General features: G+C 44.4%; 1 protein-coding gene across 2 annotated transcripts in view; it reads left to right on the top strand.

Moving 5' to 3' along the window:
* LOC121579593 (serine/threonine-protein phosphatase 2B catalytic subunit alpha isoform-like) overlaps positions 1-12,390 on the top strand; it is a 51,064-nt gene extending 38,674 nt beyond the window's left edge. The window contains exons 7-14 of one of the 2 annotated variants that reach the window (XM_041894325.2): positions 2,917-2,994; positions 3,149-3,243; positions 6,491-6,616; positions 7,024-7,107; positions 7,693-7,777; positions 7,941-8,038; positions 8,628-8,678; positions 10,451-12,390. In XM_041894325.2, coding sequence (XP_041750259.1) covers positions 2,917-2,994; positions 3,149-3,243; positions 6,491-6,616; positions 7,024-7,107; positions 7,693-7,777; positions 7,941-8,038; positions 8,628-8,678; positions 10,451-10,641 — 808 coding nt within the window. In that variant the 3' untranslated portion in view covers positions 10,642-12,390. The remainder of the gene's footprint in view (positions 1-2,916; positions 2,995-3,148; positions 3,244-6,490; positions 6,617-7,023; positions 7,108-7,692; positions 7,778-7,940; positions 8,039-8,627; positions 8,679-10,450) is intronic. The other variant, XM_041894326.2, reaches the window with a different exon arrangement.
* Positions 12,391-13,272: the final 882 nt, after the last annotated feature.

Raw genomic sequence — 13,272 nt, 5'->3', positions numbered from 1 at the left:
TGCATTCGGAAATTATTCAGACCCCTAGACTTTTTCCACATTTTGTTACGTTACAGCCTTATTCTAAAATTGATTAAATCGTTCATCAATCTACACACAATACCCCATAATGACAAAGCAAAAGCAGGTTTTTAGATTTTTTTGCAAATGTATAAAAATAATAAAAACGGAAATATCACATTTACATAAGTATTCAGACCCTTTACTCAGTACTTTGTTGAAGCACCTTTGACAGCGATTACAGCCTCAAGTCTTCTTGGGTATGACGCTACAAGCTTGGCACACCTGTATTTGGGGAGTTTCTCCCATTCTCTGCAGATCCTCTCAAGCTCTGTCAGGTTTGATGGGGAGCATCGCTGCAAAGCTATTTTCAGGTCTCTCCAGAGATGTTCGATCGGGTTCAAGTCCAGGCTCTGGCTGGGCCACTCAAGGACATTCAGAGACTTGTCCCAAAGCCACTCCTGCGTTGTCTTGGCTGTGTGCTTAGGGTTGTTGTCCTGTTGGAAGGTGAACCTTCGCCCCAGTCTGAGGTCCTGAGCGCTCTGGAGAAGGTTTTCATCAAGGATCTCTCTGTACTTTGCTCCGTTCATCTTTCCCTTGATCCTGACTAGTCTCCCAGTCCCTGCTGCTGAAAAACACCCCCACAGCATGATGTTGCCACTACCATGTTTCACAGTAGGGATGGAACCAGGTTTCCTCCAGACGTAACGCTTGGTATTCAGGCCAAAGAGTTCAATCTTCGTTTCAGCGGACCAGAGAATCTTGTTTCTCATGGTCTGTGAGTCTTTAGGTGCCTTTTGGCAAACTCCAAGTGGGCTGTCATGTGCCTTTTACTGAGGAGTGGCTTCCATCTGGCCACTTTACCATAATGGCCTGACTGGTGGAGTGCTGCAGAGATGGTTGTCCTTCTGAAAGGTTCTCCCATCTCCACAGAGGAACTCTGGAGCTCTATCAGAGAGACCGTCGGGTTCTTGGTCACCTCCCTGACCAAGGCCCTTCTTCCCCGATTGCTCAGTTTGGCCGGGAGGCCAGCACTAGGAAGAGTCTTCTTCCATTTAAGAATGATGGAGGCCACTGTGTTCTTGGGGACCTTCATTGCTGCAGAATTGTTTTCATACCATCCCCAGATCTGTGCCTCGACACAATCCTATCTCGAAGCTCTACAGACAATTCCTTCGACCTCATGGCTTGGTTTTTGCTCTGACATGCACTGTCAACTGTGGGATCTTCAATAGACAGGTGTGTACCTTTCCAAATCATGTCCAATCAATTGAATTTACCACAGGTGGACTCCAATCAAGTTGGAGGATGCACCTGATCTCAATTTTGAGTCTCATAGCAAAGGGTCTGAATACTTATGTAAATAAGGTATTTAAGTTTTTTATTTTTAATAAATTTGCAAACATTAAAAAATAAACGTTTTCGCTTTGTCATTATGGGGTTTTGTGTGTAGATTGAAAAATAAATGTAATCCATTTTAGAATAATAATATAACGGAACAAAATGTATAATAACGTAACAAAATAATAACGTAACAAAATGTGGAAAAAGTCAAGGGGTCTGAATACTTTCCGAAGGCACTGTATATAATATATACTGTACATATAATATATACAGTATATCTTTCCTTAATAATTTCTTCTTTTTTTCTGCCTCTTGGGCTCCCCACGGACCTGGGCCCAAGGGCGTCAGCCCCAGGAAGCTCCTACATTAATCGTGCCCTTCTAACATCAACCACTGCTGTTTCAAAGACATGCTTTTTTCAAAATTGGCACCTTGTTTGGTTCTTTCAATCCCTGTGAATATGCCTGCAGAAGAAACACATTGGATGCTCCGTTTTGTGTCTGCAACTGGAGGCATGAAACGTTGGTGTGAGAGGGAAAAAACAATGAAGTCTTGGGAAATTGATTTAAATAGATTTTACTATAAGCCTACACATACTATGATTATTAACCATATACACATCCTGGCTTCTTAACATCTGTTAAGCTCATAGATTGAGAGGTACAATTGGAGCTTCAGGAATTGGAATGGAATCAAGCTGAATCTGTATCAGTGCTAGTGGGGGTTGTGAGGTTAAAGGAGAGTAATGTAGAGGAGATGAGAGGGGGAGTAGACAAGTACACAGGGATCTCCTACTCCAAACCAGGCGGTTGAAATGCACCGTGGGTGAGCCGAGTCGAGCGTGGAATAAAAGAAGGGCCAGTATCAACTCAACACTGCCATCTATCCCACAATCCCCCTGGGGCGCTGCAATGAGCTGTTGCTATGACAACTCACTCCTCCAGCCCAAACTGGAGCGAGTGATAGGAAGAGGGGGAGCTACAAGGGAAGGAGTGATCTGTGTAGAGGGAAGAGAGAGAGGTGGAGGACCAATGCCGTCAAGCAGGCCATCTCGTTAACAGTATGCCTACAGGAGGGGAAAATGTACCAATCCTAACACATTTCCTATCGGGTAGAACTGACAGCCAGTTAGCCGTCAAATGAGAGCTGACATGATGGTTTGTTGTGTTTTTTAAGGCCCAGTGAGTGGCATTAAGTTGCTTTGGGCGATCTGTGAGCCATGTGCTGGGCTGGGATGGGCTGGGATGGGCTGGTACGTCTTACATCATGCTGAGCAGTGATGCTCTGCACTGTTTTGTTGTAGGACAATGTCAATGTTCTACTCTGTGTCTGGACCAGGGGTGTCATGCTCAGTCATGCTCTGTTTCGTGAATGTAATATGCAGAAAATAATGTTTTGGCACTGTGTATTCAGTTGAATTGAATGTGTATGCTCTGTTACACAATACTTCTGCGTTCGGCATGTTGTTCGGTTCCATAGGTCAGGCTGTGTTGCTCTGTGATATGTGTCAAAAAGTGTGAATGTATATATGACATCCCTAAACCCTCTATCGCTCTCTTTTCTGCCTTGTAGTTATCCAGCTGTATGTGATTTCCTACAGAACAATAACTTATTATCAGTCATCCGAGCACATGAAGCACAAGATGCTGGGTATGTACCCCTACATCTCTCGCTCTCTCGCTCTCTCGCTCTCTCGCTCTCTCTCTCTCTCTCACACTTTTCAGTAGCTTTGATACAATTCATGATTTATCCAGATTATTAACTTGAAAACACCTCTCACTCTCTATCTGTTGGTGTCCTATAGCTACCGGATGTACCGGAAGAGCCAGACCACCGGCTTCCCCTCCCTCATCACCATCTTCTCAGCGCCAAATTACCTTGATGTTTACAACAACAAAGGTCAGTCTATCTGCTCCATGTATTTGTAGTGCTACTGTATGAGTCTATGTGAACCAGTAAATACTTGTAGTGAATGTATGCTGGAACAAGTGTTTGTTGGTGGGTGGTGTTCAATGTGTGGCTTGTGGAGATGGATAGTGGGACATGGGGAGAGCGTGGGAGGGACTGTCGGTATGACTGACTATCTCCATGTGGCTTTATCTCTCCTGATGGAACTGTAATAGCACTTCTGGGGCTCAAGAGGGGCACCTAGTGGTTGATCCTCTCATCTCCTTTCTCTCTATGTGTCTCTGCCTGTCTCTGTTTCTTCTTGTGCCTCTGTTTCCCTCTCACTCTGTCTCTTCCTCTGCCTCTGTCTGTCTCTGTGTTTCTGTGTCTGTCTCTGCCTCTGTCTGTTTCTGTGTCTGTCTCTGCCTCGGTCTGTCTCTGCCTCTGTCTGTCTCTGTGTTTCTGTGTCTGTCTCTGCCTCTGTCTGTCTCTGCCTCTGTCTGTCTCTGCCTCTGTCTGTCTCTGCCTCTGTCTGTCTCTGCCTCTGTCGGTCTCTGCCTCTGTCGGTCTCTGCCTCTGTCGGTCTCTGCCTCTGTCGGTCTCTGCCTCTGTCGGTCTCTGCCTCTGTCGGTCTCTGCCTCTGTCTGTCTCTGCCTCGGTCTGTCTCTGCCTCTGTCTGTCTCTGTGTTTCTGTGTCTGTCTCTGCCTCTGTCTGTCTCTGCCTCTGTCTGTCTCTGCCTCTGTCTGTCTCTGCCTCTGTCTGTCTCTGCCTCTGTCGGTCTCTGCCTCTGTCGGTCTCTGCCTCTGTCGGTCTCTGCCTCTGTCGGTCTCTGCCTCTGTCGGTCTCTGCCTCTGTCGGTCTCTGCCTCTGTCGGTCTCTGCCTCTGTCTGTCTCTGCCTCTGTCTGTCTCTGCCTCTGTCTGTCTCTGCCTCTGTCTGTCTCTGCCTCTGTCTGTCTCTGCCTCTGTCGGTCTCTGCCTCTGTCGGTCTCTGCCTCTGTCGGTCTCTGCCTCTGTCGGTCTCTGCCTCTGTCGGTCTCTGCCTCTGTCGGTCTCTGCCTCTGTCTGTCTGTGTTTCTGTCTCTGCCTCTGTCTGTCTCTGTCTGTTTCTGTGTTTCTGTGTCTGTCTCTTTCTCACACACACCCACACAAACATATCAAGATCTGCACCCCCATGTTGCTCCAGCCTAGTATCTCCTTGCCACTGACGAGCCAGTGTGTTATAAGAGCTCTGCTCTTGGTATGATTTTATGATTATTACATATTTTTCATTGTGGTGGTGTTTTATAAAGTTATTAAAAGAAATGGTGTGTTTTTAGATGTCATGGATTGTGTTACATCTTTTAGTAAAAAGGTTTCTTCCTATAGCCTATAGCATCTGTTTGTCAAGAGAATAAACTAAAATATCATGCTTATACTGTATATAGTGGAAGTAGCATAGGGAAGCATTGTCATACTTATCCTAGAGCTAGCTACCATCAGCCACTGCTGTTTCAAATACATGCTTTAAAAAAATTTACAAAAATCTCTGTGAATATGCCTGGGGAAGAAGCACATCAGATGCTCCGTGTTCTGTCTGCAACTGAAGACATGAAACGTTGGTGTGAGAGGGAAAAAACTATGCCGTCTTGGGAATTGACAGGATTTCAAACTTATTTTCATGCATATGCTTGCAGCAAAATAACGCATGCTGCGTCATTCATATAGAAGTGGGCTCAAAATGGAGAATGTTGATATTGAACAGTGAGCTGGAAGACATACAGGGCTTTAATAATGTATCACTCAACACACTGATGGTCATTTTTACTGTATTGTTTCTGTATATCTACATGTTTCAAGCAGACCACCATAGTCCCTGTGCTCAAGAACACTAAGGTAACCTGCCTAAATGACTACTGACCCGTAGCACTCACGTCTGTAGCCATGAAGTGCTTTGAAAGGCTGTTCATGGCTCACATCAACACCATCATCCCAGAAACCCTAGACCCACTCCAATTTGCATACCGCCCCAACAGATCCACAGATGATGCAATCTCTATTGCGCTCCACACTGCCCTTTCACACCTGGACAAAAGGAACACCTATGTGAGAATGCTATTCATTGACTACAGCTCAGCGTTCAACACCATAGTGCCCTCAAAACTCATCACTAAGCTAAGGACCCTGGGACTAAACACCTCCCTCTGTAACTGGATCCTGGACTTCCTGACGGGCCGCCCCCAGGTGGTAAGGGTAGGTAACAACACATCCGCCACGCTGATCCTCAACACGGGGGCCCCTCAGGGGTGCGTACTCATTCCCCTCCTGTATTCCCTGTTCACTCATTACTGCATGGCCAGGCACGACTCCAAGACCATCATTAAGTTTGTCGATGACACAACAGTGGTAGGCCTGATCACCGACAACGACGAGACAGCCTATAGGGAGGAGGTCAGAGACCTGGCCATGTGGTGCCAGGACAACAACCTCTCCCTCAACGTGATCAAGACAAAGGAGATGATTGTGGACTACAGGAAAAATAAGAGGACCGAGCACACCCCCATTCTCATCGACGGGGCTGTAGTGGAGCAGGTTGAGAGCTTCAAGTTCCTTGGTGTCCACATCACCAACAAACTAACATGGTCCAAGCACACCAAGACAGTCGTGAAGTGGGCACGACAAAACCTATTCCCCCTAAGGAGACTGAAAAGATTTGGCATGGGTCTTCAGATCCTCAAAAGGTTCTACAGCTGCACCATCGAGAGCATCCTGACTGGTTGCATCACTGCCTGGTATGGCAACTGCTCGGCCTCCGACCGCAAGGCACTACTACCCCCCCCCTTTTACACTGCTGCTACTCTCTGTTTATTATCCATGCATAGTCACTTTAATAACTCTACCTACATGTACATCATTTATTACCTCAATTACCTCGACTAACCGGTGCCCCCGCACATTGACTTGGTACCGGTACCCCCTGTATATAGCCTCACTATTGTTATTTTACTGCTGCTCTTTAATTATTTGTTACTTTTATTTTGTATTATATTATATTGTAGTTTCTTGTGTGATTTTTTTTTTTTGGTATTCTTTCTTAAAACTGCATTGTTGGTTAAGGGCTTGTAAGTAAGCATTTCACTGTAAGGTCTACACATGTTGTATTCGGCGCATGTGACAAATACCATTTTATTTTATTATTATTTTGTGTAGTATGTGTGTATCCATGTAGATGCAGACATGTTTATGTTAACGTGACCCTCTCTGTTGTTCTCCCTCCACAGCTGCAGTACTGAAGTATGAGAACAATGTGATGAACATCCGGCAGTTCAACTGCTCCCCTCATCCCTACTGGCTGCCCAACTTCATGGACGTGTTCACCTGGTCACTGCCCTTTGTGGGGGAGAAGGGTACCACTACCACCTTTTCTCATTCATTAGTAGCACATGTATTTGTGTAATGACTAATTGCTGTGCTGTGCTGTGCTGATTAATACTGGTTAATCACATTGACCTAAGTTAGGGGTTCCCCAACCTTTTCTGCACACAACCCCAAATTGACACTAGAAAATGCAGAGGACCCCATTTTGATTTTTTAAATGTATTTCCTGACCCCAAGTTTGTGTTGAGAATCATCTTAATTTGATAGTCTATACAAACATAGTCTATACCAACATTAAGCATGACACATGCAGGGCACTCAGACTGATACGCTAAGCGATGACTTTGTCCTTCAATATTTACCCTCTTACTACATTTTATCATAAACAAATATGTATGGCAGCACCCTCATCTGAGAACCTTTGACCCTTCTCCAGTCACAGAGATGCTGGTGAACGTGTTGAGCATCTGCTCTGACGACGAGCTCATGAATGACGGAGACGACCAAGAGATCCTCGACGGTGAGTCACTCATATACTGTACTGTTAAGAGTCCAATGCAGCCGTTTTATCTCAATATCAAATCATTTCTGGGTAACAATTAAGTACCTTACTGGTCAAAAAGAAACAAAAATAGCTTCTTAGCAAAGAGCAATTTCTCAAGCAAGAATTTTGCTAGGACTGTCTGGGAGGGGAAAACTGAAAGGTTTGGAACTCTCTTTCTTATTGGTCTATTAACTAATTGAATTGAATTCAGGCAGTCTTTTCATATAGCTCTTACACTAAAAGGGCATCATAATTTTCACAATTTCACAGTATTATTCCAACCTCATAGTGTGGAAATATATATAAAACCAGGAAAATCTAGTTTTTGACTGCACTGGGCCTTTAAGAATCCATTAGCGCTATAGTGTCTCACATTCCCCTCCCTGGCATAGATCCTGATAAACAATTAAAAACATGTTATTCGTATATTAAATGTCCTCTGGGTATTTGTTTGTTATGAGGGGCTCTTTGAATTACCTGTAAAGAATATAAATGTATCACTTCAATGTGGCCCACAGACTTCACTCCTGATATCTGAAAATGAGTGTTCCCTCTTTCTAGCCAACGCAGCTGCAGCTCGGAAGGAGGTGATCAGGAACAAGATCCGCGCCATTGGGAAAATGGCCACGATGTTCAAAGTGCTTCGGTGAGAACGTTCTTCACCTCACGTCACATGAGCTGTTATACATGAACATATCTCTAATATGGAATATAGAGTTATTACAATCGAGTGGATATACAGTAGAAGCCTAAATGAGTGAACTTTGTGGATGCCCTCTGACCTGTGTGTGGTGATGTGTGCCCTGCAGGGAGGAGAGCGAGAACGTGTTGACACTGAAGGGTCTGACGCCTACTGGCATGCTGCCCAGCGGGGTGCTCTCCGGGGGCAAACAGACCCTACAGAGTGGTGAGGAAGAGGCCCAAGCCAGGCCAGGGCTTTTCTATCCTTCTCTCCTCCCCTCCTCCCCAGTCTATCCGTTCCTCTTTCTTTCACTGTGACTCTTACTCTCTTTCTGTCACAGTCTCCGTCGCTCTCCGTCTCTCCCTGGGTCTTTGTCTTCGTATCTGTCCTCTGGTCCCTTTGTTTCTGACCCAGGTTTGGGCAGCCACCCGTGACTCTGCAGGACTGCGGATTCTGCCCCCTTTAGCTATAGCTCGACACTAGAGAGAGACAGACAGTAATCTCACCTGTATTTACTCCCATCGAGTTGCCCTTTGAAAAGCTGGGTGAGGTGTCTGTGGCCCTCCAGAGTCACTCTAGCCCAGCCCTGGGCTGTTCCCCAGTCCTTTGGTCACTCAGTCTGTTGTGTGCTACAGAGACTGGAGTGGGCTGCTGGTCCATGGCACTCCTCTGATCCAGCCTGCCTGGCTGTGTTGCTGGGTTAAATGTGTCTCTCGCTGGTCTCTCGCTAGCTGCCTACCTACCGCCAGGGGCTGCATTCTGCATCTGCATGGCTTTGTCAGAAGTAACCTGCTCCCCTCCTTTCCCCCCCCAGCCACCACCGAGGCCATCGAAGCCATCGACACAGAAACTGAGGATGGAGAAGGTAAAGCTGCGTCCCCCACCCCACCCCTCTCAGCAGGCTTGCCTGCAGGACATGCATTGGGTCAACTACCCATCAGTGACAATAGCAGTTCATATTCAGCCTGCATCAAACATCTCAGGGGGACAGTTGGATTTAGAATGGGTAGCACGGAACTTTGCAGTACCTTGATTACAAGAGATATCAATGTAAATATCTCAACTATATAAATTATGATGTAAGGGTCAAGATATATAACTTACAATAATTACATGGTGTGCTCATGAAAAACAAAGCTTTTTCACAAGTTTGATTGTTTGATACCTTACATAAAAATACAAACACACATATATAAACAAATATACCGGTACATATAAACACATGGATTTGTATGTAAGTAATTTAAGCCATGCAAAGTGAGGTGCTACCAAGAGCTGCATGATGGTTTTGGGTACCTTTTTATGCTCAGGCATGATTCCTTCTTTAATTTCTGGGATTTGGCTTATCTTCCGCCCCCATCTGGTTCGAAGATGCATCACATGCAGGGAGAACAGGACACAGGCGAGCGCAATGGCTGAAATACAGTATGCATCATGATGTCAACTGAATGGTATCATGAGCGTGATGCTATCTGTGTGAACCATAGAGTCCCTGGAGACTTAATGCCCATTTGACAGCTGCAGTTAAACAACTGCCTGCATCACGACAGGGTTAAGTGAACGGGCATGAACTAACAAACTATCAGGACTACGTATGTAGCAGTGGAGGCGGCTGAGGGGAGGACGGCTCATAATAATGGCTGGAATGGAGTCAATGGAGTGGTATCAATCACATGGAAACCAAGTCTTTGATGTGTTTGATACCATTCCATTGACTCCATTCCAGCTATTATTATGAGCCGTCCTCCCCTCACCAGCCTCCTCTGGTATGTAGTATGTCATGCTTATGCCATGTAGCTGCTAGTGTAATGTCATGTTGGCTTCATGATGCATAATAATAACAACAGTAAAAGAAGGGTGCCCTTCAGGTAAAGGAGGGCGCTATTATGGTAAACAAGGGTCCCATTTTAGTAAAGGAGGGTGCCATTCTAATAAACGAATGTGCTATTCTAGTAAACGAGGGTGCAATTATAATAAACAAATGTGATATTCTAGTAAACGAGGGTGCTATTCTAATAAACGAATGTGCTATTCTAGTAAACGAGGGTGCAATTCTAATAAACAAATGTGATATTCTAGTAAACGAGGGTGCTATTCTAATAAACGAATGTGCTATTCTAGTAAACAAGGGTGCCATTTTAGTAAAGGAGGGTGCTGGGTGCTATTGTAGTAAACAAGGGTGTCATTCTAATACAGGACAGGAGGGTGCTATTATAGCCATGGTTTCTCTGAGTGGCTGTGTGAGAGTCGTTGATTCATTCTCTCAGATGTTTCTCTTAGATGAGCCTGTGAATATCCAAAGGGTTCTGGTATCACTCTGTCCACAATTAAATCTATTCATTATCTATTCTTTATCTTACTCTAAGCTGTGTTCGGATGTTGTCTTTCTAGACTTGTGTCAAATGATCTTTGAATTCACAATGCTAACTTTTACTGCTGTGTGACATGAGAACGCTATGTTTAAGTGACTGAAATATTGTGTAATGTTCTATTACGTTTGGGCCAAGTATGGTACTTACCAATAATATTTTATCATTTGAGCGTGCACAAAGAGGTATTTCAAAGGATTTAAAATCAAGGTTTATTATTGACATCCCCTGTGTGTCCCCTCTCTCCTCCCACCTGTCCCTCCCTCAGCCATCCGTGGATTCTCTCCCCAGCATAAGATCGCCAGCTTCGAAGAAGCCAAGGGGCTAGACCGTATCAACGAGCGCATGCCCCCCCGCAGAGTCGGGGTCAACCATGTGGGACAGTCCATGGGCAAGATGAACATGTCCGAGGCCAACGGCACGGACGACAATGACAATGACACCAGCAACATCCAGTGATGCTGAGGCCTGCCCCAGAGCCCATGCCACTGCTGCGCTGTGCGGCAAGACATCGCCAAATCGTGATATCAGGCCTCAGAATAAAGATACAACAAAACACACCCACAGACACAACACAACATCTGCATCAGCCGCTGCTGCTCCTACATCCAATTAGAGAAACTAATCAAATGTTAAATCTCTTGTACAAATGGGTAAGGTGGTATATTTTTTGACGCCAGGTCACCACATGGGGGAACTGAGCTCAGAAGGGGAGGTTTTCCCGCTCTTTGGTCTGTGGATTGGGAGGGGCTAGTGGGGTCAGAGTTTAGGGAAGGGACATGGAGGAGGAGAGGAGAGGCGAGCGGGGCAGGATGCAGGGGACCTTGTTGGGATGAGAACCAGGGGTGTGGTCCTGTGGGTGTGTCTGCTGTTCCCTCTCTCAGTCCAATCACAGACCGAGTGGGCGAGGTTTAGAGTCCCGAACTCTCTCCCATGTCTGCTACATCCTCAAAGGGTCTGATACGAGACACTCCAGTACAGTACCCATGCCACACACACATTTTACTATTTTGATTGAGAGTTTCACTCATGAACTCATCTCATACAGAAATAATCTCGCTACTCAACATGTTTTGCTACTAGTAGTAATGTATACAAATACAAAAAGACAAAATGTTGTTTGTAAGAAAGGGCATTTGAAAAGAAAAAAGATGTACATTTTACTACTTGCAATGCAATCTTACCTGATAACTTTTCTTTCCTGATTTATTTTGTGGTAAGACGCCATGAGCCTGCAGGGGAAGGGGGTAGGGGTGGAACGTGGGCTGTGGCCTCTCCACCAACCAAAGCCACAGTCTGTCTTGTTTAGGTGCTGCAGTCCCAGCTCGGGTCTACCTTCTGTCACCCCGTACCTGATTGGTTTTCACTTGCCTGTAACTAAAGAGAGAGAATGCACATGGTACGTCAAATCTGCTGTCGCAGTAAAAAAAAAATCTAATATATATAATGAATTATAAAGATGGACGATAACAAAGACAATGATTTTTAACAGCATCTACGTTATGGAACGCATCAATGCATGCAATTAAGTTCCTTATTGATATGTGAAATTTTTATTGTGATGTGTTTCAATATAGTAGACTTGAATTATTTCCCTCTTCAAAGTTATCTTTTGTTTTTTATATATCATTTTTCATTCTTGCTTCCTTTGATTTGTTTTTCATCAATATTATTTTAAATGTTATTACTGTTGATTTGTATTTTTATATTGTTTTGCTCCACAGGCACAGATGCTCATTTTAAGGTGTGAAGCCTTCTTTTTTTCTGTTCTGTTGGTGTACAGAAGTTGTTCAATAGTGTGAATGAACGTATTACTCAGTGATAAGCAACATTCAGGCTACCAAAGCATGATCGCATGGTTTGTTCAAATGTAAACAAATTGGACATAAGGAAAATCCTGTTTCTCACTTTCTTTTAAAAGGAAAAATATATATTCTCATTATAATTCTTGATGAAATTCTTATTCTTATGATTCTAACGATTAAGCTTAAAGTTTTTCCCCCACAGTTTTCTGATCCTTGTTTGGTCTAGACATGGTTTATTTCGAAGAAGGAATTTCATGGATTTTAACTTGTGACAATTTTTCTTGTAATTTTCTCTGGAACTAAGTTTTGGCATTTGACTTCCTAAACGATGCACACATTGTAAGCATGCCCTATGGGACAAATCACATTTTTTACTCTTGAATAAAATATGCATGAACTAATAGTGTGGCTTCCAGTTTCTCATCGATAGATAGGAAATATATTCTCACATTGTGCAACATGATGTAAATAAGATGCCTTTTCACAATTTAAGTCATGCCTAAACAGTATGCTTTTCAAGGGAACTGCTTTTCACAGCCAACCTGGATCCCATACAGTGGGCGAATGTGCTTCCCTCTCCAGTTTCCATGAGGGCATTACGTCTGCTTCCTGTCATTCTTCCAAAGGAAACTCTGGGAACAGCGTCACACAGTCCATGGCAACCACTCTCACCTCACACTGAACCCACTGTAGGGGGCAAGTAACTACTAACCACTACTCTATGGAACAAGACGGTAACATCTCGCTACCAGGACCTTAACCATACTCTCTCATTAACACACACAGACACAGACTCAGGCCATAAGTTGAGCCAGCTACCATACACAGACACACATACTACTCAGAGAGTCTCCATACTCTCTCTTACACTCATGACAGGTAGCTTAGTGGTTAAGAGCGTAGTGCCAGTAACCGAAAGGTCGCTGGTTCTAATCCCGAGCCGACTAGGTGAAAAATCTGCCGATGTGCCCTTGAGCAAGGCACTTAACCCTAATTGCTCCTATAAATCGCTCTGGATAAGAGCGTCTCCTCATTCCAGCAGGTAGGTTCAAATAAAGGCAGCGCAGCCAGATTACAGGTACTTATAGATATTGCTTGAACAGTCTTTTAACTCTCTGTTTGCCATCCAATTTGTTTAACATATACGTTGATATCTTGTCAGAGTTGAACACAGTTAAATGAAGCTTCAATTACATTGATTAATTTCCTCTCTGATAGAAAGTGTACTTGTACGTCAAGCTGTCTCATGCTAGAAAGAAATGACATTGATATCATATCATAAAGT

Source organism: Coregonus clupeaformis, chromosome 13 (genome assembly GCF_020615455.1).
Source record: "Coregonus clupeaformis isolate EN_2021a chromosome 13, ASM2061545v1, whole genome shotgun sequence".
NCBI lineage: Eukaryota > Metazoa > Chordata > Actinopteri > Salmoniformes > Salmonidae > Coregonus > Coregonus clupeaformis.
Note: the sequence above shows the minus strand (reverse complement) of the source record. Positions and strands in the feature narration are given on the sequence as shown.